The sequence below is a fragment of the Aethalodelphis obliquidens genome, unplaced genomic scaffold (assembly GCF_003676395.1).
Source record: "Aethalodelphis obliquidens isolate GAN/ISIS:26980383/991018 unplaced genomic scaffold, ASM367639v1 scaffold25, whole genome shotgun sequence".
NCBI classification, from domain to species: Eukaryota; Metazoa; Chordata; class Mammalia; order Artiodactyla; family Delphinidae; genus Aethalodelphis; species Aethalodelphis obliquidens.
In genome coordinates, this window is record NW_020837969.1 from 12928948 (window position 1) to 12955380 (window position 26433).

The window sequence follows — 26433 nt, forward strand, 5'->3', positions numbered from 1 at the left end:
TCCTGGCTATTGTAAATAGAGCTGCAGTGAACATTTTGGTACATGACTCTTTGAATTATGGTTTTCTCAGGGTATATGCCCAGTAGTGGGATTGCTGGGTCGTATGGTAGTTCTATTTGTAGTTTTTTAAGGAACCTCCATACTGTTCTCCATAGTGGCTGTATCAATTTACATTCCCACCAACAGTGTAAGAGGGTTCCCTTTTCTCCACACCCTCTCCAGCATTTATTGTTTGTAGATTTTTTGATGATGGCCATTCTGACTCATGTGAGATGATATCTCATTGTAGTTTTGATTTGCATTTCTCTAATGATTAGTGATGTTGAGCATCCTTTCATGTGTTTGTTGGCCATCTGTATATCTTCTTTGGAGAAATGTCTATTTAGGTCTTCTGCCCGCTTTTGGATTGGGTTGTTTGTTTTTTTGATATTGAGCTGCATGAGCTGCTTGTAAATTTTGGAGATTAATCCTTTGTCAGTTGCTTCATTTGCAAATATTTTCTCCCATTCTGAGGGTTGTTTTTTCGTCTTGTTTATGGTTTCCTTTGCTGTGCAAAAGCTTTTAAGTTTCATTAGGTCCCATTTGTTTATTTTTGTTTTTATCTCCATTTCTCTAGGAGGTGGGTCAAAAGGGATCTTGCTGTGATTTATGTCATAGAGTGTTCTGCCTATGTTTTCTTCTAAGAGTTCGATAGTGGCTGGCCTTACATTTAGGTCTTGAATCCATTTTGAGTTTATTTTTGTGTATGGTGTTAGGGAGTGTTCTAGTTTCATTCTTTTACATGTACCTGTGCAGTTTTCCCAGCACCACTTACTGAAGAGGCTGTCTTTTCTCCACTGTATATTCTTGCCTCCTTTATCAAAGATAAGGTGACCATATGTGTGTGGGTTTATCTCTGGGCTTTCTGTCCTGTTCCATTGATCTATATTTCTGTTTTTGTGCCAGTGCCATACCTGTGTGGTGTTTCTTAGTACCTTCGTTTTGCAAAAGAGAAGACTGAGGCTTCAGAAGTGACTTGTTTTGTGGCTGCACAGCTGATGCTTTTGAGCAGTTACGTGTGCCAGCATTGGGCCAACTCTTTACTCCCATTTTCTCTTTGCTGCTCTTTGCTCCCTACAACAACCTGAAATGTTAGGTTCTATTATTATCCCATTTTGCAGTTGAGGAATGTTAGGTTTGGACTTGACTAAAGCGACAGAGCTGGTAAGTGGCAAAGCCAGAACTCAAACCTTTCTGACTCCTAATCGTGTGCTCCTAACCCTGTGCTCGCTACCTTCCTATGATGCGTAACTGCTTTCATTAGTAGCATCACCTAGCCCTGGAGGCCACATTCTCGGACGCAGATTTGGGCTTAGTGTGCATGAGCAACTTTCTGAAAACTAAAACTAGAAACAATGGAATTGTGACTTTTTAACTCATAGATAATATTTAAAGAGATGCTTAGGACTTCCCTGGTGGCACAGTGGATAAAGACTCTTGCTCCCAATGCAGGGGGCCTGGATTCGATCCCTGGTCAGGGAACTAGATGCCACATGCATGCCGCAGCTAAGGAGCCCACCTGCCGCAACTAAGACCTGGTGCAACCAAACAACAAATAAATAAATACATAAATAAAATTTATGAAAAGAGGTGCTTAAAAAGAAATATTTTTATTTTGATTTTAGAGATTAATGTATAAGATAAATTGAATTCTGAGAGGCCTTTAACCCTGAGAGCCTATGCATTTTTTTTTTTTTTTTTGGCGGTACGCGGGCCTCTCAATGTTGTGGCCTCTCCCGTTGTGGAGCACAGGCTCCGGACGCGCAGGCTCAGCGGCCATGGCTCACGGGCCCAGCCGCTCCGTGGCATGTGGGATCTTCCCGGACCGGGGCACGAACCCATGTCCCCTGCATCGGCAGGCGGACTCTCAACCACTGCGCCACCAGGGAAGCCCAAGCCTATGCATTTTTAACATAAACATGTATAATAATTTAAATATGTATATTTCAGTACGTAAGTAATTCAGTAAAATTGTTATGTAATAATCTGATATCAAAATAAAAAACAGATTAGACTTGTACCAAGATATTTGAATTTTGCTCATGGAAAAATTTTGAAACAAAAAACACTAATTATTGATGTTTTACTTGTGTTTTCAGCATGTTTGTAGAGCACTTCAACAGTTTTACAGGGTTAGTTGTTCAGCTGAAGATGTTCTCAACTTGGATTCTAGCACCAATGAAAAATTTAGCCGCCATTTAATATTTCAACTCCGTGATGTGGCATTTAAAGATAATATTCATGTTGGTGAGTGTACTGTTTTTTTTAAAAAGTCACAGTTATATTAAAAACGTATGCTTCCCTTTCCTCTTAAAGTTTTTTGTCAGGTTTTATGGTCATTAACCTGTCCTAAAAAAATGAATCATGATTTTTCATGTTTTCAGGATTGGCCTTTAGTTCTAGATCTATCTTCCTATTCTAGATACATTTTAGACACATTAATGTACTCAGGATATCCTTGGCATTAGTGCCTCTTGCTGTAGATACTGGGATGGCCATGCATGCCCTGGTCCTGGTTTCTGTTCCAACAAGAGTCCTTTCAGAAGTTTTCTGGGTAATGCAGGAGAGGCCTAATTCAAGTCTTATCTGTGATGCTGACTCAGATCTGGATTTCTGACCTTCGCTTTAGCCTTGCCTTAGCTTTTAGTACATGAGAACTGGGCTTGGGTTCCAGGCCACACTAACGAAGCCTTATTTATTGTTCCAGGCCAAATCTTAGGGTTGGAGAGAAGTGTAGATGTGTAAGCCTGAAAGTGTAACCAGAGGATTAATTCCAGGACTGGACATTTAGAGATATAGGCCCAGGTATAAAATGAAGTCAGTCCAAAGGGGAACAGATAGGCAGAAAGGGAACACTGAAAACCAAGGTCTGAATAAAAGCAAAAATCCTGAGTGTGTATCAGAGCAGGGGTAGGGCAAGCAGATGATTGACTGAAGTTTAGGTAACAGGTAATCCATTTCAGAACAAGTGTCTGACAGTTTCCAGAGTACCAAAGGCAAAAGGCATGAACATAGTCACTAAAAGACTGGCATAAAAGTCAACGTCTAATTGCTAGATTAGGGTAACACTAGGTCACAGTGGCCTAGTGTGCTGTATACCTAGGACTCCTTATTATCTCCCCATTTTCTGTTAGCTTAGTTGGACATTTCTTCTCTGTCTCTTTCTTTCATCCCTTGGATATTAGTAATTGTTGAATCTGTCCTTGTCCCTTTGTTCACTCCATCTGTAACCTTAATGATCATCCACGGTCATGGCTTCAGTTCCCATCTGTGTGTTGATGACTCAAGTCTTTATGTGCAGCCAAGAGAGTTCTCCCATTAAACATCCCCACACAGACACTTGAAACTCAGTGTGTCCTAGACCAGTCTCCTCATCTTTTCTCCCAAACTTGCTCCTTCTCCTGCGAGGTGTATATCCGAGTGGTACGACCATTCACCCAGTTACCCAAGTGGAAATGCTGTGTCTTGCTTACTTCTTTAGTCAGCTAGCTAGAGTGATCTGATCATACTACTGTGTGCCTCAAACCCTTCCAGGATTATTCCTTGCCTTCAGGGAAAAGTCCAGGTGTCTTAGTTTGCATGATGAGGCCCGTTGTGCACTGGCCTCATCTCTCACCACTTGGCACTTCTAACTGTCCTTCACTTAGCTCCCACGGGGGCCACATTTTCTCTAGTCCTTAGGCCTCTGCACTTTTTGACGCTGCTGTCTGACCAGTTCACCTGGTCTGTTAAGACTCAGTGTAGGTATTGTCATCTGAGAAGCCTTTTCTGTCACATCCCAAAACCCTAAGACTTAGGTTCATGTTCCCTCTGGGCTGCAGAGCGTGCCCAGTGCCTATCATGCCAAAGGGTTCACCACTTCCTGGGGTAATTTCTTGTTTTGTCTTCTCTATTCTACTTAATGTTTCTTTAGGGCATGGATTGTTTCTTATTCACTATTGTATTTCCAGAGCTTATCAGACAGTAATGTCTTTGTCAGTAATAATAATATAACAGTAGCAGCAGCAGCAGCAGCTACCATAAATACAAGAAGTCATTTAATATTTGCTGAATGAATGACTGAATGTTAGGTGGCTCTGCTGTCTGGTGCGGGGGTAGAGTCCTAAGCAGGTATTTCTTTGATTCCTATTTACTCCTTGTGGTCTGCTCTGGCTCCTAGCCACGAGGCTAAGCACGGAGATTTGCTGCTAGGCGGAAGAGGAGAGTGGAAATTTGACTGGTAATGAGCAGTGTCTCCTACTGACGTTGAAGCTGGGCTTTAAATCAGATTCCATCAGGCAAAGATAAGAAAGGCTTTACTGTCAGAACAGCGTAAGCAAAAGTATAGAGGTAAGAGTTCGTGACTAATTTGGGGAGCAGCTAGTGTGGCTGGAGTGGGAGACATGGTCAGACCTGGTAAACGGGATGCCATCTGCGGCTTCGGTCCTCCAGAATTACGAACTGTCAGAACCAGAGATGCAGAGGTTATGAAATAGTCCAGATTCACCACTTTGGTTCCCCTCCCTCAATGTATCTCTTGGTGACATTTCCACTTCCTTTTGTCAACCTTTCAGAAAGAGGAATTAGGAACTGTAAGATCATAGAATGTTAGCAAGATGTACAAATTTGATCTCCTTGAAATACTTTCCTACCAGCCTGCCATAGAACCTGAAATTTCTGTGATCGATACGTTCTTTTGAGTTATTCCCAGCCAATAAAATTGTCCCTGTATTAATGATGAGGTGAGGGTGATACTATTGGGAAGGGCAGCAGAAAGCAGAGTAGTTTGCTGGAGCCGGTGTTAGTATTAAGGTGGTTACACCGTCCATTGTCCTAGCCCGGCCTCCTAAGCACAGTCTTGGCAACTGGTTCTGCAGCCACGCCTTCTTGGTGTCAAGTAGGTGTAATTTTACATTTCCAGGAAAATTTACTTTATCAATTTATGTTTGGACTGCTTTATTGTCCTTTGATATATCATGATTTCTTTTTACTCAGTGTTTACCTTATTTCCCTCATTCCAGAGATAATCATGTCTGTGTATGATTGCAAGGATCAAATTCTTTTGCTTTCATTTTGATTTTTAGTTTTAGAAGATAGTGGATTTGTTTCTTTGAGGAGGGAAGTAATTAAGTCTAATTTGGAGAAAGAATTTTGAACTTAGAGCATGTGTATCTTATGATTTAAGGGTTCAAGCTGTCTGGTAAATAAAGTGACAAGCCCAGACTATACCAATTTTAAAGACTAAAGTTAAGTTTTTCTTACGGTAGTGCATTTCTCCAGTATTGTTATGCGTGAAGCAACTTAACCAGATGGTTATTTGATTTTATGATACAAATTATGAGAGTTGAAAGAAGCTCTGGATTGTCATACCATCTTTTCTATGTAAAGATAGCGCCACTCATATTTAGAGCTCTTAGAATAAATGTTGAAATACAATAGATGTATTTACTTGCTTTAGTTCTGGACTTTAGTTATTGGGCCACAACTTGCTCATGACCAGTTATCGGGAGAGGCAGGAGGAGCAAGAACCTTAAACTGATGGCTGTGAATGTCCAGGTTCTTGGGGTGCGTCATGCGAGTGAAGGAGAGAAGATATAAGTCCTGAGAAACTTGCTGACGTCCTGACATGGGGAGAGTGTGGCAGCACTGTTTACTTGTGTAAACCTTGCATTCTTTTTTTTTTTTTAACATTAAACACACTGAAGCTTTAATAGAAGACGTTATTCAGTAATAAAGAAAATATTCAGCTGGTATCCAATTCAAAATCCTTTTAAATCCTAATCAAAGTTTTTTTTTTTTTAACATCTTTATTGGAGTATAATTGCTTTACAATGGTGTGTTAGTTTCTGCTTTATAACAAAGTGAATCAGTTATACATATACATATGTTCCCATATCTCTTCCCTCTTGCGTCTCCCTCCCTCCCACCCTCCCTATCCCACCCCTCCAGTCGGAACCTTGCATTCTTTAATCATTGATTGTGATTGTAAATTCTACTCAATTTGTATTCATTAAAATGGTGCTTTTTTGGTGACAGAGCATTTGGCCCAGGCCCATACTAGCAACATTGACAAATTGTCTCACATTAACCTTCTCTTCTAAGATGATTTGTTTACAAGTTACACCAAACTCCCCTGTCAAAGGGAATTTAAAAAGTAAATGATTACACAAGAGGAAGGAAGTATAGGAGAGGTGCGTTACAGTTTATAATAACAACTCAGTTGTTTTTTTTGTTTTGTTTTTTTGTGTTACGCGGGCCTCTCACTGTTGTGGCCTCTCCTGTTGCGGAGCACAGGCTCCAGACCCGCAGGCTCAGGGGCCATGGCTCCCGGGCCCAGCCGCTCCGCAGCATGTGGGATCTTCCTGGATCGGGGCACGAACCTGTGTCCCCTGCATCGGCAGGTGGACTCTCAACCACTGCGCCACCATGGAAGACCAACAACTCAGTTTTAAAACCAGAAATTGAAAGTAGAAGCCTTACTGTGTAAAATTGTCCTGTGTAGATTTGTGCCTAGATCTTGTTATAGTTTGCAGAAAAGAATTAGATTAACCTTTTTATTTTTCCTTTAGGTAATTTTGTGAGAAAAATGTTAGAGCCTGCTTTTCACTTAATTGTTAGTGAAGATGATGATATGACTCCAGAGACAATGGGCCATGAATTTTCCCATTTTTCTGAAACACCAGTTAAACAAGGAATTTCCTTTAGCAAAAAGTCCACAGATAAGGATATGGGAGAGAGCTGGACAACGAATTCAAAGAAACTGGAGAGGCTGGGGTCAGCTAAGCAAAGCAGTCCTGATCTTTCATTTTTAATCGTGAAGAATAACGTAGGAGAAAAGCATCTTTTTGTAGATCTAGGTAAGTAGAATTGACAACTGTCTGTTGGACTTGTGTACTTCTGTGAGAGACCAGTCAGTGTCCACCTGTCACTTTGCTTAGGATTCTTACTACCACCACTGCTCCACAACGACTGGGGTCACTAGCAGAATGTGATCAGTGAGCTCAGGTGCAGGAAATCTAGTAGGTTTCTGTTAGGAGATCTTAAAGGGGTGCTGTGGGACCTAAGCAGCAGGCTGGCCTGAGCTCCAGAAAAGAATGGTTGTGGCTGGCTCCTGCTCTGAAATTTTCACAGGATTCATGACGGGACAGTTGGATAGCAGTCTCCAGTGCTGCTGACAGGTTTAATTAGATGAAATAAATTGTAAAAATAGGTACAATGTAAAAATGGAGCTATTAGGTGGCAAAGTAAGCCTGGTGTTTTCTGCACTGAAGAGCTTTGCAGGGTTATTTCATCAACTTCCTCCTATGATAAAACTGGTGGCTTCTTCAGCTGTGCTCTCTTCTGCCCTGCTTGCTTCTGGTCTCTGAATCTGAGGATGTATGAAGCACTGGCACAGGACCTCAGCCTGTTTAGGTAACACACAGGCCAATCAGGACCCCTAATTCAGCTGAGCTCCAATTTGGTGAACTAAACCTCATTTTTATGTTGAGTTCTAGCTTGTGATTTGAAAAACCATAAGAGCAGCATTTTTGCCATTGATGGTTAGAGCAACTCAGAGAGCTTCAGTGTCTACAAGTTGAAGAAAAGGAGGTTTAAGCTATAAGCAAGATTACCAGGCCAATCAGGCTGAGAATAGGAAGTGTTCCTGCTGTATTGCATATCTTTCTAGCACCCCTGACAACCAAGTATAAGAATTTGGAAATAAAACAGGCATTCCTTGTTTTATGACACTTCACAGATACTGTGTTTTTTACAAATTAAAGGTTTGTGACAGCCCTGAGTCAACCACTGATATTGCAATTTTTCCAACAGCATTTACTCACTTTGTGTCTCTGTTTCACATGTGGTAATTCTTGCAATATTTTATACTTTTTCATTATTATTTGTTTTGATGATCTATGATTAGTGATCTTTGTTGTTACTACGATGACTCGCTGAAGCGTCAGATGGTGGTTAGCACTTTTTTACTTACAAAGTATTTCTTAAGGTATGTATATTTTTAAAGACTGCTGTTATACCCTTAATAGACTATAATGTAATATAAACATAACTTTTATAAGCACTGGGAAGCGAAAAAATTCGTGTGACTTTATTCTGATATTTGCTTTTATTGTGGCGTTCTGGAACTGAACCCACAGTAGCTCTGAAGTATGCCTGTAGCTTTCAGTGTGCAGGTCTTTCACCTCTTTGGTTAAATTTATTCCTAGATACTTTATTCTTTTTGATGCAATTGTAAGTGGGATTGTTTTCTTATTTTCTCTTTCGATAGTTTGTTATTAGTGTATAGAAACACCACAGATTTCTGTATATTGATTTTGTATCCTGCAGCTTTACTGAATTCATTTATTCAAACATTTTTTTGGTAGAGTCTTTAGGGTTTTCTACATATAGATGATCCCTGACTTAATGATGGTTTGACCTACCACTTTTTTTTCCCCACTTAAAATTTTTTGATTTTACAGCGGTGTAAAAGTAATGTATTCAGTGGAAACCGTACTTCGAATTTTCAGTTTCACTGTCTTCCTGGTCTAGTGATATGTGCCCTCTTGTGATGCTGGGCAGTGACAGTTAGCTGCAGCTCACGGTCAGCCATGCAATCAGGTGATAAGATCAGTCACAATCATTTTGTATCCAGACAACCATTCTGTTCTTTTTACTTTCAATATACTATTCAATAAATTACATGAGGTATTCAGTGCTTTATTACAGAATAGGCTTTGTGTTAGATGATTTTGCCCAACTGTAGGCTAATGTAAGTGTTCTGAGCACATTTAATGTAGGCTAGGCTAAGCTATGATATTCAGTAGGTTAGGTGTATTAAATGCGTTTTCAACTTATTTGTTGGGATGTAACCAGTTGTTAGTTGAGGCAGACCTGTATAATATCAAGTATACAATATATCTGCAAACAATGATGGTTTTACTTCTTCCCTTACAATTTGGATGCTTTTTTTCTTTCTTTTCTTGCCCAAGTGCTGTGGCTAGGACTTCCAATACTACATTGAATAAAAATGGCGAGAGTGTGCGTCCTTGTCTTGTTCCTGATCTTAGAGGAAAAGCTTTCAGTTTTTCACTGCTGAGTATTTCTAATTGTGGACTTGTCATATGTGGCCTTTATGTTGAGGTATGTTTCCTCTGTATCCGCTTTATTGAAAGTTTTTATCATAAGCGGATGTCGAATTTTGTCAAATGCTTTTTCTGCATCTGTTGAGATGATCATATGATTTTTATCCTTCATTTGTTAATGTGTTGTTACATCACATTGATTGATTTGTGGATGTTGGACTGTCCTTGCATCCCTGGAATAAATCCCACTTGATCATGGTGTATGATCCTTTTAATGTAGTGTTCAAGTTGGTTTGCTAATTTGTTGAGGATTTTTTGATCTATGTTCATCAGTGATATTGGCCTGTAGTTTTCTTTTCTTATGGTATCCTTGTCTAGTTTTGCTCTCGGGGAATTTTGGTCTTGTAAAGTAAGTTTGGACATGTTCCCTCTTCTGTTTTTTGTAAGAGTTTGAGAAGGATTGGTATTCTTTGAATCTTTGATAGAATTCACATTTGAAGCCATCTGATCCTAGACTTTGCTTTGTTGGGAGGTTTTTGTTTACTGATTCAGTGTCCTTACTAGTGCTTGGTCCATTCAGATTTTCGATTTCTTCATGATTCAGTCTTGGCAGGTTGTATGCTTCTAGGAATTTATTTATTTACTCTAGGTTGTCCTATTTGTTGGCATATAATTATTCATGGTAGTCTCTTATGATCCTTTGTGTCAGTTGTAACGTCTCCTCTTTCATTTCTGATTTTATTTATATGAGTCCTCTCGTTTTCTTGGTGAATCTACCTAAGGTTTATCAATTTTGTTTATCTTTTCAAACAACCAGCGCTTGGTTTCATCTTTTTTTTTTTTTTTTTTAGTCTCTATTTGTTTCTGCTCTGATCTTTTATTTCTTTCTGTCTACTAACTTTGGGCTTCATTTGGTTTTATTTTTCTAGTTCCTTGATGTATAATTTTAGATTGTTTATTTGAGATTTTTCTTGTTTCTTGAGGTAGGCCTATATCACTGTTAACTTCCCTCTTAGAACTGCTTTTGTTGCATCCTGTACATTTTGGTATGTTGTGTTTCCATTTTCTTTTATCTCAAGGTATTTTTTTATTTCTCCTTTAATTTTTGTTGACCCATTGTTTACTCATTAGCATGTTATTTAATCTCCACATACAAGTGAATTTTCCAGTTTTCTTCTTGTAATTAATTTTTAGTTTCACACCACTGTGGTCAGAAAAGATGCTTGATGTGATTTCAGTCTTCTTAAATTTGTTAAGACTTGCTGTGGCCTAACATATGGTCTGTCCTGGAGACGGTTCCATGTGCATTTCAGAAGAATGTATATTCTGTTGCTTTTGAATGGAATGTTCTGTAAAGTCCATCTGATCTAATGTGTCCTTTAAGGCTAATATTTCCTTACTGATTTTCTTTCTGGATGCTCTATCCATTGAAGTAAGTGGGGTATTAAATTTTTCTACTGTTATTGTATTGCTGTCTATTTCTCCCTTTAGGTTTGTTAATATTTGCTTTATATATTTAGATGCTCCTATGTTGGGTGTATATAAGTATTTACAAATGTCCTTTTCTTGTATTGACCCCTTAATCAGTTATCATTATGTAATGCTCTTCTTTGTCTCTTATTACAGTCTTTGTTTTAAGTCTGTTTTGTCTGATACAAGTATAGCTATTCCAGCTTTCTTTTTGCTTCTCTTTGTTCGGAATATCTTTTTTTACCCCTTCACTTTCAGCCTGTGTGTATCCTTATGTCTGAAGTGCATCTCTTGTAGGCAGCATATAGATAGGTCTTGTTTTGCTTTTTTGTTTGTTTTTGTTTTTTAAAGGAAAGCCAACATTGGGCGAAGATGTGGAATCTCTTTTTTTTTTAATTTATTTTTATTTTTGGTTGTGTTGGGTCTTCGTTTCTGTGCGAGGGCTTTCTCTAGTTGCGGCAGGCGGGGGCCACTCTTCATCACGGTGCACGGGCCTTTCACTATCGCAGCCTCTCGTTGTGGAGCACAGGCTCCAGACGCACAGGCTCAGTAGTTATGGCTCACGGGCTTGGTTGCTCCGCGGCATGTGGGATCTTCCCAGACCAGGGCTCGAACCCGTGTTGCCTGCATTGGCAGGCAGATTCTCAACCACTGTGCCACCAGGGAAGCCCGCTCTTGTTTTTTTAATTCATTTAGCCACTCTGTATCTTTTGATTGGAGAATTTAGTCCATTTACACTTAATTATTGATAGGTATGTACTTATTGCCATATTGTTAATAGTTTTCTGCTGTTTTGTAGTTCCTCTGTTCCCTTCTACTTTTCTTGCTCTCTTCCTTTGTGGTTTGATGACTTTTCTAGTGGTATACTTAGTTTCCTTTTGTCATTTTTTGTATTATCTACTATAGGTTTTTACTTTGTGGTTACCATGAGGCTTGCATATAACTTATAACAGTCTATTTTAAGTTGATAACAATCATTTAATTTTTTTGGCTGCGTTGGGTCTTTGTTGCTGCGCGCGGGCTTCCTCTAGTTGCGGTGAGTGGGGGCTACTCTTTGTTATGGTGCGTGGGCTTCTCATTGCGGTGGCTTCTCTTGTTGTGGAGCATGGGCTCTAGGCGTGTGGGCTTCAGTAGCTGTGGCATGTGGGCTCAGTAGTTGTGGCTGATAGGCTCTAGAGTGCAGGCTCAGTAGTTGTGACGCATGGGCTTAGTTGCTCTGTGGCATGTGGGATCTTCCCAGAACAGGGCTTGAACCCATGTCCCTGCATTGGCAGGGGGATTCTTAACCACTGTGCCACCAGGGAAGTCCCTAGTTTTATAAGTCTTAATCCACTACCTTTACTATATATTTATCTTTACCAGTGAGATTTATACTTTCTTTTTTTTAAAAAAAGACTTATTTATTTATTTATGTTTGGCGTGTCAGGTCTTAGTTATGGCATGCAGGATCTTTGTTGAGGCATGTGGGATCTTTGATTGTGGTGTGCGGGCTTCTCTCTAGTTGTGGCGTGTGGGTTTTCTCTCTCTAGTTGTGGCGTGCAGGCTCCAGGGCACGTGGACTCTGTAGTTCTGGCGCTCGGGTTCCAGAGCGTGTAGGCTCTATAGTTTGCAGTACGCAGGCTCTCTGTTTGAGGTGTGTGAGCTCAGAAGTTGTAGCGCGTGTGGGCTTAGTTGCCCTGCGGCACGTGGGTCTTAGTTCCCTGACCAGGGAACCTGCATCCCCGGCATTGGAAGGTGAATTCTTGACCACTGGACTACCAGGGAAGTCCCTATATGTTTTCTTGTTACTAATTAACACCCCTTTTATTTTTTCAGTTTAAGGAAGTCCCTTTAATATTTTTACAAGGCTGGTTTAGTGGTGTGGTGGTGAACTCCTTTAGCCTTTATTTATCTGGGAAACTTTCTCTCTCCTTCAATTATAAATGATAACTTCAGGTAGAGTATTCTTGGTTGGAAATTTTTTTTTATGTCAGCCAGATTGAATATATCATACCACTCCCTTCTGGGGTAATAGTCTTATGGGGGTTCCCTTGTATGTAACAATTTTTTTTCTCTTGCTACTTTAAGATTCTCTCCCTTTGACTTTCGGCATTTTAATTATAATGTGTCTTGGTATGGGTCTCTTTGGATTGATCTTATTTGGAACTCTCTGGGCTTCCTGTATCTGTATGTCCATTTTCTTCCCCAGGTTAGGGATGTTTTCAGCCATTATTTCTTCAAATAAGTCTTCTGTTCCTTTCTGTCTCTGTCTCGTTTTTTTCCTCTAGGACTCCTTTAATGTGAATGTTAGTCTGCTTGATGTTGTCCCATAAATCCCTTAAGCAGTCTTCACTTTTTTTTTCCATTCTTTTCTTTTTTTGCTGCTCTGATTGGATGAGTTCCTCTGCCCTGTGTTCGAGTTCACTGATCCTCTCTTTTCCTTCATCTAGTCTGCCGTAGAACCCCTCTAGTGTATTTTTCAGTTCACTTACGGTATTCTTCAGTTCTTTGATTTATGTTTGGTACTTTCTTATATTTTCTCTTTGTTGAAGTTCTCATCGTGTTCCTCCATTCTTTCCTGAGTTCAGCAAGCATCTTTATGACCATTATTTTGAACTCTTTATCAGGTGAGTTACTTTTCTCTGTTTCATTAAGATTTTTTCCCCTGAGGTTTTATCTTGTTCTTTCATTTGGAATATATTCCTCTGTTTCTTCATTTTGCTTGACTCTCTGTGTTGGTTTCTACCCATTAGATGCAACAGCCACTTCTCCCAGTCTTGAAGCATTGGCCTTGTGTAGAAGATGAACTTTATTATTTAGTCGTGTCTTAGCTCATGTTGTCACAAACCTCTGTGCTTGTCCAAGCAGCCTATTTTTTATATATATATATATATATATATATATATATATATATATATATACACACTTTTTTTTTTTTTTTTTTTTGCGGTATGCGGACCTCTCACTGTTGTGGCCTCTCCCGTTGTGAAGCACAGGCTCCAGATGCACAGGCCCAGTGGCCATGGCTCATGGGCCTAGCCGCTCCACGGCATGTGGGATCTTCCCGGACCGGGGCATGAACCCATGTCCCCTGCATCGGCAGGTGGACTCTCAACCACTGCGCCACCAGGGAAGCCCCCTATTATATTTTTAATAGCTCCTAGTAACTGAGTGTGTGCCAAGAGCAGTCAGTGCCCCAAAGGGGAGGATCTCAGTCAGCACCTAGATTCAAGCTGATTGGAAGCCAGACCTTCAGGCAGCAGCTTTTAAAAAATGCAAATATATACACTCCTGTGGGACCACAAGCCTAAGCCCTGCTAGTCACCAGAGCCAGGCAGTCTGGCTGGGCAGGAGTCACAAAATTTGGGGCTCCAGATGAGTGTATAAGCTCCTTTCTGAGAGATACTGGTGAGCTGTAGTGAGGTGGAGGGAGAGTGCCAAGATGGTGTCCACTGGCCTCCATTCCCTAAGAGCCCCTAAGCTCCAGGACAAGCAAATAGGCCTCTTTGTTAGAAAGACTGGGGGTGTGTTTAAGTCTGCTGTCTGTGCAGTACTCTGGGAGTGGTAGTCTACCAAGAGCTGTCTCTCTGATTGTTACAGCTCCATGGGACCCAGGATCACAAGCTTCCCTAACCTCTAGAGCCAGGAGATCAAGGGGTGTCTGGATGGTAGCCACAGAAAGTGTGTCACCAGCTGTGAAAACCAGGGCAGCAGATGTGTGTAGAAGCTCCCCTCTGGGAGCTACTGGCACTCTGGATCATGGCAGAGGGAGAGCACAAAGATGGTACCCACTGCTGGAGCAAGGCAGAGGGGTGGTATGAAGACGGCACCTGCTGATAAAGTAAAAAAGAAAGATGGCTCCCTCCAGCTTTAGCAAGGCAGAAGGAGAGCAGGAAGGAGGTACCCAGCAGCCTCCATCCTTAGAGAATATCCCAACAGGACCTTGCCCCTCAGACCAGTGCTTTAAAATTAGTAAATGAGTCTCTTTCACATAACGAATGGGCGCTTTTCAATGGGCTGCTTCTGCACTTGACCCTGGGGCAGGTGAGTCTGCACGTGAGCCCTTTAAGAGCCGTTTTCAGTTTTCATGGCCCTGTGGGTCTCGTGGGTGTGAGCCAAGTTGGTCTTCAAATCCAGGTGTTTGGAGGGCTCATCTCTCAGGTGCTGGTCTTAAAAGTTGGGGTGCCTGATGTGGGGGTATGAACCCTGTACGCCTTGGGGAGAAGTTCCGGGTTTGCGTTCCCTTCTGACTGTGTGCTGCTGTGCCTGGGGTGGGGTTTATGGTGAGAGTGCCTCTCAGCCTTTCCTATCTGCTTCCGTGTGAGTTCTCTCTCGTTTGTCTGATGTGAAGGGGCCATTCCGGTTTTCAGATTTTTTTCCACAGGAAATTGTTGCATGTATAGCTGTAGATTCAGTGTGTCCCTGGGAGAAGGTGAGTTCAGGATCTTCCTACGTCACTATCTTGAACCACAACCAGGTGTTTTTTCTAATAATACTATACAGAATTAACTTAATATTTGCTGACTATAAAAACAAATCACTGAAAACATGCATTCATATTGTTTTATTAATTTTTGATATAGGAGTTTATACAAGAAATAGAAACTTTCGACTGTATAAATCATCAAAAATAGGAAAGTATGTGCCTTTGGAGGTTGCTGAAGATAACAAATTTTATCCTGTACAATCGGAGAATATTTCCAAAGAAAATCAATATTTCCTCTCTGCTTTGGTCAGCAATGTCAGGTATACAGGACCAGAATTAAATCATTGTGTGTTCATGAATATTTATTAAGCAGTGAATGGCACTGTATATTACTAAAATGTGAATTGTATAAATTTTTTATACCTTGAGTAAAAGAAAGTCATTTCTTAAAATTCTACGTTAACTGTTCTTTTTTGTCCAGTAAATAATAATAGTAAAAGTTATTTTTTAACCATTTTTCTCTTTATATCCTTTTATGATTATATTTGATATATTTTCCAGTTTTTAAAAGTGATTCTATAAAAATGAAAAATGACTTGTATTGCATTTGGAAATGTAATTACTGTTAACATTTAATTTTCTTTTTATATATGCACATACAGAAATATAATTTACATAGCTCCTTCATTTAAAACATATTTCTTGAGATCATTATTTATATTGTTATGTCACCTGTTTTATCCACTCAACATTATGTCATGAATATTTGTCAAGTTAATAATTACCAACAGTAAATTGTAAATAAAATTGTTGATGTGTATATAATTTTCCATTATACTGATATACTCTATTGTCAGTTCTGTTACTGAACATTTAAATTCCCATGTTTTGGTCATTTTTAAAAAGTGTGAAAGACATCTTTCAACAGAAATATATGCCTTTATTCCCCTTCACTCTGGGCTGGCAATTTTTGTTAGTGTAGGACATGTGGTTAAAGATCAGGCTGAATTGCCTCGCTGAATTAACTTGTTCTGATTCTTCTCCTTTTTGCCTTTCCTACATATAAGTTTAAAGAGAAATTCCATAGAGATAAATTTTAATAAAAATACTTAAAATACACTGCTATAGGGCAAGTTGTGTCCAAATGTTGATTTGATAGCAGTTACTCAGGAGGGTGGGAAGATATGTTGTTTTTCTCTATGTATTTATGGACTATTTGAGTTTTCATAACAAATCTTAGAAGTAACATCAAAGTCTTAGTTTCCTTACCTTTAAAATGGAAGTAATATTAACATCTATTTCATGGAGTTGTGAGGATTAAATAAGAGCTGTATGTATGTGCTTACAACAGTGCCTGGCACATGGTCTCTGCTCAATAAATGTTAATTATTCGTCATATCTGAGATTCTAGAGGTAGCATAGTCCTAAAAATTACATGATTCTTGCCTCCCCACTGTTGCTGGCACCAGAATAAGGTCACATTCTGTCATGTATGGGAAAAGCAACAGTTGGTCTCTAATAACAGCCTGAAGTACAGGTAATCTCCTGATTACCAAATCTCATTTCTTTTGTAGTTTCAATGTTAATTTTACAGAAGTGGAGAGTTCTTCTGAGTAGAGTTATCTTAATTGTCATTTGTGTATCCAACTAAATATCAGGTATTTTTCTTCCTGAAATAAAGGCTAAATTCTTTATGGTTATGAATGTATTTTTGCTTTCAGTTAATTTTAATCTATTTTCCCTTTAATTTCATCCCTCTCTTTTTCTTCCTATTATCCAGACTTTGTTAACATAAATTTCAAAGGCTCTGTATGTTTGGGGAATAGTTCATTCTGCAGCTTCAGCAGTCCTAGTGTCTTCTGATTTACTCTGTAGTAGAGGAAAGCATCAGTTTCAAATGATCACCAAACTACTCTTTTTTTGTATGGGTTGGATTGGTGCTTTTGTAGGCAAATGTGGCATAAATATCCTAGAACAGTTATCTGTTGAACAAAGGGTTTTATTATGAAATTATTTGAAATTGTGTCCTTTCGGTAGTCACGTCTCTTTAATTCTAATATATATTGTTACTTTTTGTTGTACATATTTTCTTCTTCAGATTCTCAGATACTTTACGAATTCTGACATGTGACATGTCTCAAAATAAACAACGAGTTGAGAATTTTAACCATACCAGTACTTCAGGTAATTTTAAGAAAACAATTTCCTATGAAAATTTAAGGATGCAAAATTTATTTTGCTTATAAATCTTAAATCTTAAGTATTCATATGTACTGATCCTTCAGAACAACTGGGTTTCTATCCAAAATGGAAAAAGTATAAAAATTGATGTATTTTAAGCTTCTTTACTAATTTTCATTTTATGGTATTTTGGGGGAAAATATGAAAATGTAGATTGTTTATATAAAAAACACATTAAAATGAAAAAACAAAGTTCTCTTCACCCCTCTGTCCACAATCAAAGATGGGTAACCACTGTTAATAACTGCCTGTTTAACCCAGCAGAGCTTTTCCTGTATTTCCTGTATATGGAGAGCTTCTGCATTCTTTTTTTTTTTCTGCGGTATGCGGGCCTCTCACTGTTGTGGCCTCTCCCATTGCGGAGCACAGGCTCCGGACGCGCAGGCTCAGTGGCCATGGCTCACGGGCCCAGCCGCTCCGTGGCATGTGGGATCTTCCCAGACCAGGGCACGAACCCGTGTCCCCTGCATCGGCAGGCGGACTCTCAACCACTGCGCCACCAGGGAAGCCCTGCATTCTTTTAATGGCCATATAATTTTTCACAAAATCTGTGTGTTCTTCATTCCTATACTGAAGAAAATATAGATCTTTTTCTAAGATATATATAAACTCTCCAGTAAATATTTTTATACACATATTTTGGGCTATCATTATTTATAGTAGTGGAACTGAAAATTTAAATGTACAACGAAATGGTTACATACTGTAAAATTGGTTACATACTGTAAAATACTCTGTAGCCATTTGATTTAAATTTATAAAGCCTATATAATACGAAAAATGCCCATTTATGACGTTAAGACTCAAAATTATATGTGAGGTATGATCACAGGTTTATTTTTAAAATATGGATAACATTTTCTTATGTTTATTTTCCTCTGGTTGTTTAACAGTTATTTCTAGACATTCCTCTCATTTCTGCTGTAATATATTTTCCAAAATTTCTTAAATTATGTGTACTATTTTTGTAAGTGAAATTGGGCTTTATTTTAAGAGTATTCTGTCTTTAAATTTAATTATTTTAAATAAATTATTTTTAATTATTCCATTAGAGTCTTAGAAAATACAATGAATGTCAGTGCTCTACAGCTAAAGAGCACTGGAGAACACACCTGTGGTAAGCTGAGTTTATTACTGGTCACCACGGTGGAGAATGCACACCATAGGAAACTGAGGGCATCTCAGTAAAAGGGTGTTAGAAAGGACTTATAGGATTCAGGCTTGAGTTAGATGCTTTTGAAGTCTCCAAGGAAGTGTGTTTGTTTTGAATTGGGTGCTGTCAGTGACAATTTTATGATTAAATATCTTGATAAATCTTATCTAGAAGGAAGGCCGACTACAGAGAGACTAAAGCTACAATTGGCAAAGAAGGAGCAGCTACTTACATTAGACAAGATAGGTGGGCACTTGGTCATTTTTGTGGTGTAGAAAATGTTCATATTTTGTCTGTGTTCATACATGATTACAGAGTGGTGTTCATTTATGTCTTGAATCATCATGGTCACAGAGTGACCTTATCTGATGTTGAAGTTCTGTGAAATAGTTTATGATTAATAGGAGAACACCAGGGCTGAGCTGTGAGTCCCCAGCCAGCTTGTAGCAACACCAAGGCCTCAATGATAATACTAGGACAGCTCCTGGATGCAAGGGAATGCTTTTCTCTTTATCAGAGTGAAGCAAGCAACTGAAGTGATACTAAATGCTTTTTATGCAAATTAGCTAAAATTTGATTTAATTGAGAGGTCTGAATTTTACCTGCTTCCTTGTAAGAATCCATGACTGACTAAAAGACAAATTGCAGAGAAGGCCAAAAAAAACCAAAACGAACTGGCAGGGGCGGGTTGCAAAACCCCTGGTTGTACTAAACAACTTAAAATGTAACTCCTCATGTTTTAGCCGTTATGATTTATAATTAATTTTTCTTTTTGTTGCAGTAGAAACCATTGAAGGTTTTCAGTGTTCACCTTACCCTGAAATTGATCAATTTGTTCTCTCGTTGGTGAATAAAAATGGCATTAAAGGAGGTAAACAGTCTTATTCTTAATTAACTGTTATATGATACAATAATAATATCTTTAGAAACATTATTTGTGGTTCAGGAATTCGGCGCTGGAACTACTTTTTCTCAGAAGAATTATTGGTTTATGATATTTGTAAATACCGCTGGTGTGAAAACATTGGAAGAGCCCACAAGAGTAATAATATCATGTAAGTAATATTGTTTGAGTTCTGTGTGTTTAACCAGTATTATATTTTAAACGTTTATAATTTTTAAAGATGAGAATATAAAAGTGATCTTGTTATAATAGATTTAGTTGTAATTCAATTTATATTTTATTTGGTTTGTGTTTATTTTTTTTTAGGAGTTTATTAATTTACTTTTGGCTGTGTTGGGTCTTCGTTTCTGTGCGAGGGCTTTTTCTAGTTGTGGCAAGCGGGGGCCACTCTTCATCGCGGTGCGCGGGCTTCTCACTATCGTGGCCTCTCTTGCTGCGGAGCACAGGCTCCAGACGCGCAGGCTCAGTAGTTGTGGCTCATGGGCCTAGTTGCTCTGCGGCATATGGGATCCTCCCAGACCATGGCTCGAACCCGTGTCCCCTGCATTAGCAGGCAGATTCCCAACCACTGCGCCACCAGGGAAGCCCTGGTTTGTGTTTTTTAATATTTGAGTTTCTTATTACCTTGCCTCTACCACATATCTTTATTTGTCCTTTATTTGGTAAAATAATCCCTTAAATAGTAAAATTTTGAGGAAACTAAAGTAGAATTAAGTGGGGCTAGAAAGAAATGAGAGGTAGTAGCCATTGGCCCTTGACACCTATGGAGTCTAAATCAAAAGTGAGCAAATTTGGACCAGAAGGAAACTACTCCCTCAGTGTTTAAGAATTGCAGTTAAGGTTATGTTAACATGTTCAAGACAAAGAATGGTATAGAAGGGAACCAGTATTTATTGGGTGCTTGCTGTATATGCCACGCCCTGTTTTTAGAGTTTTCTTTTAAATGCCCCTGGCAAAAGGAGAGGACGTAAAGGAAGAAGTAAAACCATAAGAATTTTAAATCATATGAGGAAATATTTAGAATAGGGATAAAATAGAAACCCAGTAGTTATCATTTATGATGTGAGAAATTTTGCTATGTTTTAATACATAATGTCAAAGCTCAGACTTTGATATATCAAGCTTTTATAGCACATGGGCCAGATATGAGAAAATGATCATGAAGCTTTTGTTAGAAAGCCGGAAAACATCTTCGATATTATTATTCAGTGCTATATTATATATGTAGATTAATTCAGTAAAGAAAAAAAAACTTTAAAAACTATATGCTCAGTGCAGAAAGCTGTAACAGAAAAACACAAAAGACAAGACCACCCATAGTCCCAGAACCAGTAATATCTATGGTTAAGATTTTGGTGTATCTTTCTAGTCTTTTTTCTATGCAGGAAAGTTTTCCAGAAAATCATTATCATACAATGATCATCTTTTAACTTCTTGAGATACTTAGGTTGCTGTATGTTTCTTTCTGAAAAATTACCAGGTTGTATTATGTATCCACAGTATATTCTTTCTCTTAACTGTGAGATACATAATATATGTAAAAGTGTGTATATAATGTATTGATATATGTACATTTTAAGAACTAATACTAAAATGATAACTTGCCATATCTGTCACTCACCATAAGAAACAAAATTTATCCAAACCTCAGAAGTACCTTGTGGGCCCAGCCCCAGTTTGTTTAGAGATTATAGCTATCATCCTGGATTTTGTGTTAATCTTTCCCTTGCTTCTCTTTATGGTTTTTCCATATATATTTGTATCTCCAAACAGTGTATTATTTCATTTTACATTTTTTTGAATCTTAGGTAAATTGCATCCTTTGACTTGCTTTTTTGGTCAACATTGTATTTGTGAGGTTCATCCATACTATACTGCAGCATGTAGCTGTTGCTTATTCTTGTTTTCATCATTGTATATGATGTCATTATACAAATATAAATATACCAGGTCATCTGTTGTCCTACGATTTGGCTTGCTGCTATAAACAGTGAAGCTACAAATAGTCTTGTATATATCACTTAGTGCACATATGCAAGTTTTTCAAAATATTTCTAAAACTAGAACTGCTGTGTCATAGATATGCACATATTTAATTTTATTAGATAATAAATTATTAAATTTATTATTATTAAATTATTAATTTTATTAGATAATAAATTATTTTTCCACATGGTCACATACTTTACACTCCCACCAGCAGTGTTTTCAGATTTTGTACTGATCCATATTCTTACCAAAACCTTATTATTGTTAGATTTAAAAAATTTGTTTTGCTAATCTGGTGAGTTTAAAATGATATTGTAGTTTTCAGCTGAATTTCCCTGATTACTAACAAATTTGAGGATTGGATTGTCAAACCTCACTCATACGAATCAGAGATCTTACCCAATGATAAGCTTTACTAGTAGCTTTAAAGATATAAGGAAGCAAAGGCACAGGTGAAGCAGAGTGAGGCCTGGGACATCTGGCACGGTGACCCGGCTCCTTCCTGCACTGGATGCTTTTCTCTAACTCAAGTTGAAAGCTGAGGCAGAAGTGAGCAGTCACTGTACACAGCAGGCAGCTTTGAGGTTATGAAACATCTGTGTTTTATATTCATAGTTACATAGCATGTGTGACATGTCCAGGGAGCCATGCCTTATAAATCCAGACTCTAGGTTTACCATATGCAGAAACATCCTGCGAAGAACATTCTACGTAGATAAGAACTCTCAACTTAGCAAATTGCCATTGGTCCCCAGACTTTCTCAGTTATGTTGCCCTTAGTATTGTAATAATTTTTTCACATTGCTCCAAGGACAAAAGAAATACCTAACAGTTTGTTTATTAATCAGTTTCAAGCAACTTAGTATTTGTCCTAATAATTTAGTAGCTCTTTGAAAAAAAATGTTTATCAATTGAAAGAAAATATTTGTATTTCATTTTTTTAAATTGAGGTATAATTGACATTAGCTTCAGGTGTACAACATGATTGCAAAATGATCTCCACAATAAGTCTAGTTAAATAGTTAACATCCATCACCATGGATAGATGCAGTTACAATTTTTTTTTGTGTGATGAGAACTTAAGATTTACTCTTAACAATTTCCAAATATGTAATACAGTAGTATTAACTATAGTCACCATGTGTACATTATATCCCAATGACTGACTGATTTATACCTGGAAGTTGGACCTTTTGAACCTCCTTAAATGTAATTATTAATGGGATGTGTGTTCTTTTGAGCACTGCATAAACTCTTAAACCTTGGAATTAGGCTGGACACTGCCACCCGCACTGTCACGTCTCATTCCACATTTATGGTACTTTTCATCACAGCCACCACCAAAAAACCCAGCTCTACAAAGATAGGACATCACTGAAAGGAATGAAGAAAGGTGATATATTGAAGCTATGAATTACAAGCAAGTAGTTTGTGGGGTGCTTGACAGATGTGGTATCACCGTTTCCCTAGAAAGATAAATATCCTACGTCACTCTGGGGCACTTTGGTGTACAGTTTGGGAACTGTAGCATTAGTCTGTTTATTAGGAAGTCTATTGGAATGTTTATGGGGCCATTAGACTGGGTTGCCAGCATTTTTCTCTCCTTGGTAAATGTCCCAATACCACACAGACTGTTAACAATTGTTTCCTTACTAGTTAAATTAAAAAAAAAATTTTTAGTGGTTATAGCATTGTTCGCATTTTCTTTAAGTTTGCTTGCTTTGGTTTATTCTTATCTAGTACTTTGTCTCTTCTACCAAAATTTTCAGCATTACTGGAAAAAGTTCACAATAGTACATTTTTAATATATTTTGCATTTGTAGTTATATCTCAGTTTCTAATAATATTTGTCTTTACCTCTTTTTGTTTAATCTTGAAAGAATTTTATTCTTTAGTCTTCACATTTTGTCCTTGATTTTTCTAAATTTTTGCTCTTTATTACTTCCTGACTTTTAATTTATTAAGGTTTATTCTGTTACTTCTGTAAGTTGTGTTTAGCCATTTTTTTTGTAAATAAGCTTTTAGGATTCTAAATTTCTTTCTAAAGATCACTTTGGCTCTGTTTCACATATTTTATTTTTTATTTATTTTGGGGGGGGGTGCCCACCATGCGTCTTGTGGGATCGTAGTTCCCTGACCAGGGATTGAACCTGGGCCCTCGGCAGTGACAGAGTGGAATCCTAACCACTAGACTGCCAGGGAATTCCCCTCACATATTTTAATATGTAATTTCAGTTCCATTCAGTTCTAAGCATATTCTTATTTCCATCATGGTTTTTCCTTGAGTCATTTGGTTATTAAGAAAAATGTTTTAGGGCTTCCCTCGTGGCGCAGTGGTTGAGAGTCTGCCTGCCGATGCAGGGGACATGGGTTCGTGACCGGGTCCAGGAGGATCCCACGTGCTGTGGAGCGGCTAGGCCTGTGAGCCATGGCGGCTGAGCCTGCGCGTCCGGAGCCTGTGCTCCGCAACGGGAGAGGCCACAACAGTGAGAGGCCCGCATACTGCAAAAAAAAAAAAAACAAAAAAACCCTTTAAATTTCTGAGTTTTAGTTAGCTATCTTTTTGTTGCTTATTTCTAAATAATTTGCTTTGTGGTCAGAGAATGTGTTGTGTGAATGAATACTTTTAAACTTGATGATTCATGTTGTACCTAGCATAGTCAATTTTTATAATTGTTTTAAATTCTCAAATTTTTGATATCCTGAGTTTTGGGGAGTTGTTTGGTATCAATTATCAAAAGAATAGTTTTTAAAAATCTTTATTTATGGTTGAAGATTTGTTTACCCTTGAAATTGTCAGTTTTGCTCACATATTTAGAGATTCTCTTATTTGGTGGATAGAAGTTGGGAATTGTATATTCCTCGGAGGAACTTTTGTCAGTATGTAATTTTTGCCCTGAAGTTCATTTTGTGTCATACTTTTGGCAACCATGGTTTGCCAAGTTAATGTCTATTTTCATCCTTTTACTTTTTAACTTTTCTCCATCTCTAAGTCTTAGGCATATCTCTTGTAAATGGCATGTAGCTGAATTTTGTTTTCTATCAAGTCTAGATAGTAAATAATTTTTTCTTCTTTTTTTAATGTAAAGGATTTTGGTTGACCTGAAAAATGAAGTTTGGTATCAAAAATGTCACGACCCTATGTGTAAAGCAGAAAACTTCAAATCTGACTGTGAGTTACTAATTTTTACATTTACCACAAAGTAAAAATTAGATATTTATATAATAGTTCTGTTTTTCTGATTCAGGTTTCCCATTACCTGCTGAAGTGCGTCTCCTGTTTCTTCTCAAAGAGGTAAGTGCAGTTTTTAGTTTCCTTCTCATTACTAACTAGTTCTTGGTATAATGGCAAATGAGCTAATGGTGTCCAGGTGTGTCCAGATACTGTTTAAACACCCTATTCTGTACCTTGTTTTCACTTAGGAATATGTTGTAGTGATTGTCTCATCTCAGCACGAATCTCATAATATGAACCTCATTTTTTCCCACTGCTACATAAGAAATTAATGGAGCTAGATAGCTATTTAACCAGTTTCAGACATTTAATAAATTTCTCATTTTTTGCTTTACAAAGTATAACAAAATATATTGTTTCTTTAAACTATAAGAAGAATTTCTAGAAGTAGAACTGTGTCAAAGGGTATAGATTGCCAAACCAATGTTTTTCTTTTTAAAACTTTTATTTACCCAAGTAATTCACATTCATTGTACACAAACATTAGAAAATACATAAAGCACAAAAGGAAAAAAGCATCGTCACTTATAATTTGACCATGCAGATAACTGATGTAAATGTTGTGGTCTGTATCTTCCAGAATTTGTTACCTGTGTACCCTCATGTTTTTTAGTCATAGTATATGTACTATATTGTAGGCTTTTTTTCCTACTTAAACTATCACAGATATTTTCCATACATATCACCAATTGCTCTCCAAAAACGACAGGAAATTAGATTTCAGTTTATGGGAGTACCTATTACCCTACCCTTGCCAACACTGCTTGTTTTTGCCTTTTGATCTTTACCAACCTGGTAGGCATAAAGTGGTATTTCAGGTGTTTTAATTTACTTATTAATGCAGATTAACTTTCATCAGATTTACTATGTGTTTCTATTATGGATTGCCTGTAACTGCCCTCTACTTTTATATGGGGTCTTATTAATATTTTACAAGAACTTTTCATTAAGTATTCTTTTGTCATGTTATTTTCTAGACTTTTTTAGTGTTTTTTTCCCCACATCAATCAGCCTTTTTGTTTATAGTGTTACGGTTAGAATGAAAGTTACCTGCTACAAGCTGAATTAGTGCTTGAGTTTACAGTCTAGATAATTGACTGGTACCTATTAAATTTGATTTTAAAAAGTCTCCTGAAAAAATTCATACTGAAATGGTAGAAATCTCATTCTTGATCTGTAGGAGCTGGATATAAAATAGCTGATAGCCAGATTCTCTGGTGAACTAAAGAGATAACCAAAAAAAGATTTTAAAAATTGTGCCTCTAAGAAGAATATTTTATCCTTGTTCATTTTGAGTGTTATTTTGATGCATGTTTGTGGTTTCTGATTTTTTTCCTGCCTATCCAGTAATACCTCAGAAACGCCAAGTTGAAAGTATTTTTGGTGTACAGTATTACCACTGCTTGGATTTAATTTATCTTTTTATTTAAAATAAGAAACCTATCACTTAGTTTTAACAGTTAATATTTTGTTATTTCTGCTTGTCATTTCTTGCTTCATCTGGTTTTAAAAGAAGTTCCAACCTACAAAAATGTTGCAGCAGAACAAGGAACCCTCCTGTATGCCCTTCCTCTAGACTTGTTAAACATTTGGCCACACTTGTTTTCTCCCTCTACTGTACACATTACACATCATCATTTTTGATAAATTTTGTCTAGGCATTTCAGGCTGCGATAACAGAGTACCTTAGACTGAGTGACTTAAAAACAACAAATTTCTCAGTCAGTCCCAGATCAAGGTGCTGGCGGACTCAAGTCAGCTTCCTGGGTCATTGAGAGCTGTCTTCTCACTGTGTCCCTCCCTGGTAGAAGGGATCACAGAGCACTCTGTGGTCTTTTATAAGGGGGCACTAATCCCATTCATGAGGGTTCTGTCCTCATGATCTAATTACCTGCCAAAGACCTCACCCTCCTAATACCATCACATTGAGGATTAGGATTTCAACCTCATGAG

General features: G+C 37.9%; 1 protein-coding gene across 5 annotated transcripts in view; it reads left to right on the plus strand.

The window, feature by feature from the left end:
* PRIMPOL (primase and DNA directed polymerase) overlaps positions 1–26433 on the plus strand; it is a 40358-nt gene that overhangs the window by 12891 nt on the left and 1034 nt on the right. For 3 of the 5 annotated variants that reach the window (XM_027122615.1, XM_027122614.1, XM_027122616.1), the window contains 8 exons: positions 2139–2286; positions 6588–6875; positions 15116–15278; positions 17057–17142; positions 19134–19223; positions 19299–19407; positions 24335–24417; positions 24494–24540. In XM_027122615.1, the coding sequence (XP_026978416.1) occupies positions 2139–2286; positions 6588–6875; positions 15116–15278; positions 17057–17142; positions 19134–19223; positions 19299–19407; positions 24335–24417; positions 24494–24540 (1014 nt within the window). Of the gene's footprint in view, positions 1–2138; positions 2287–6353; positions 6486–6587; positions 6876–15115; positions 15279–17056; positions 17143–19133; positions 19224–19298; positions 19408–24334; positions 24418–24493; positions 24541–26433 lie in introns of those variants that run through there. The other 2 variants (XM_027122617.1, XM_027122618.1) reach the window with 2 other exon arrangements.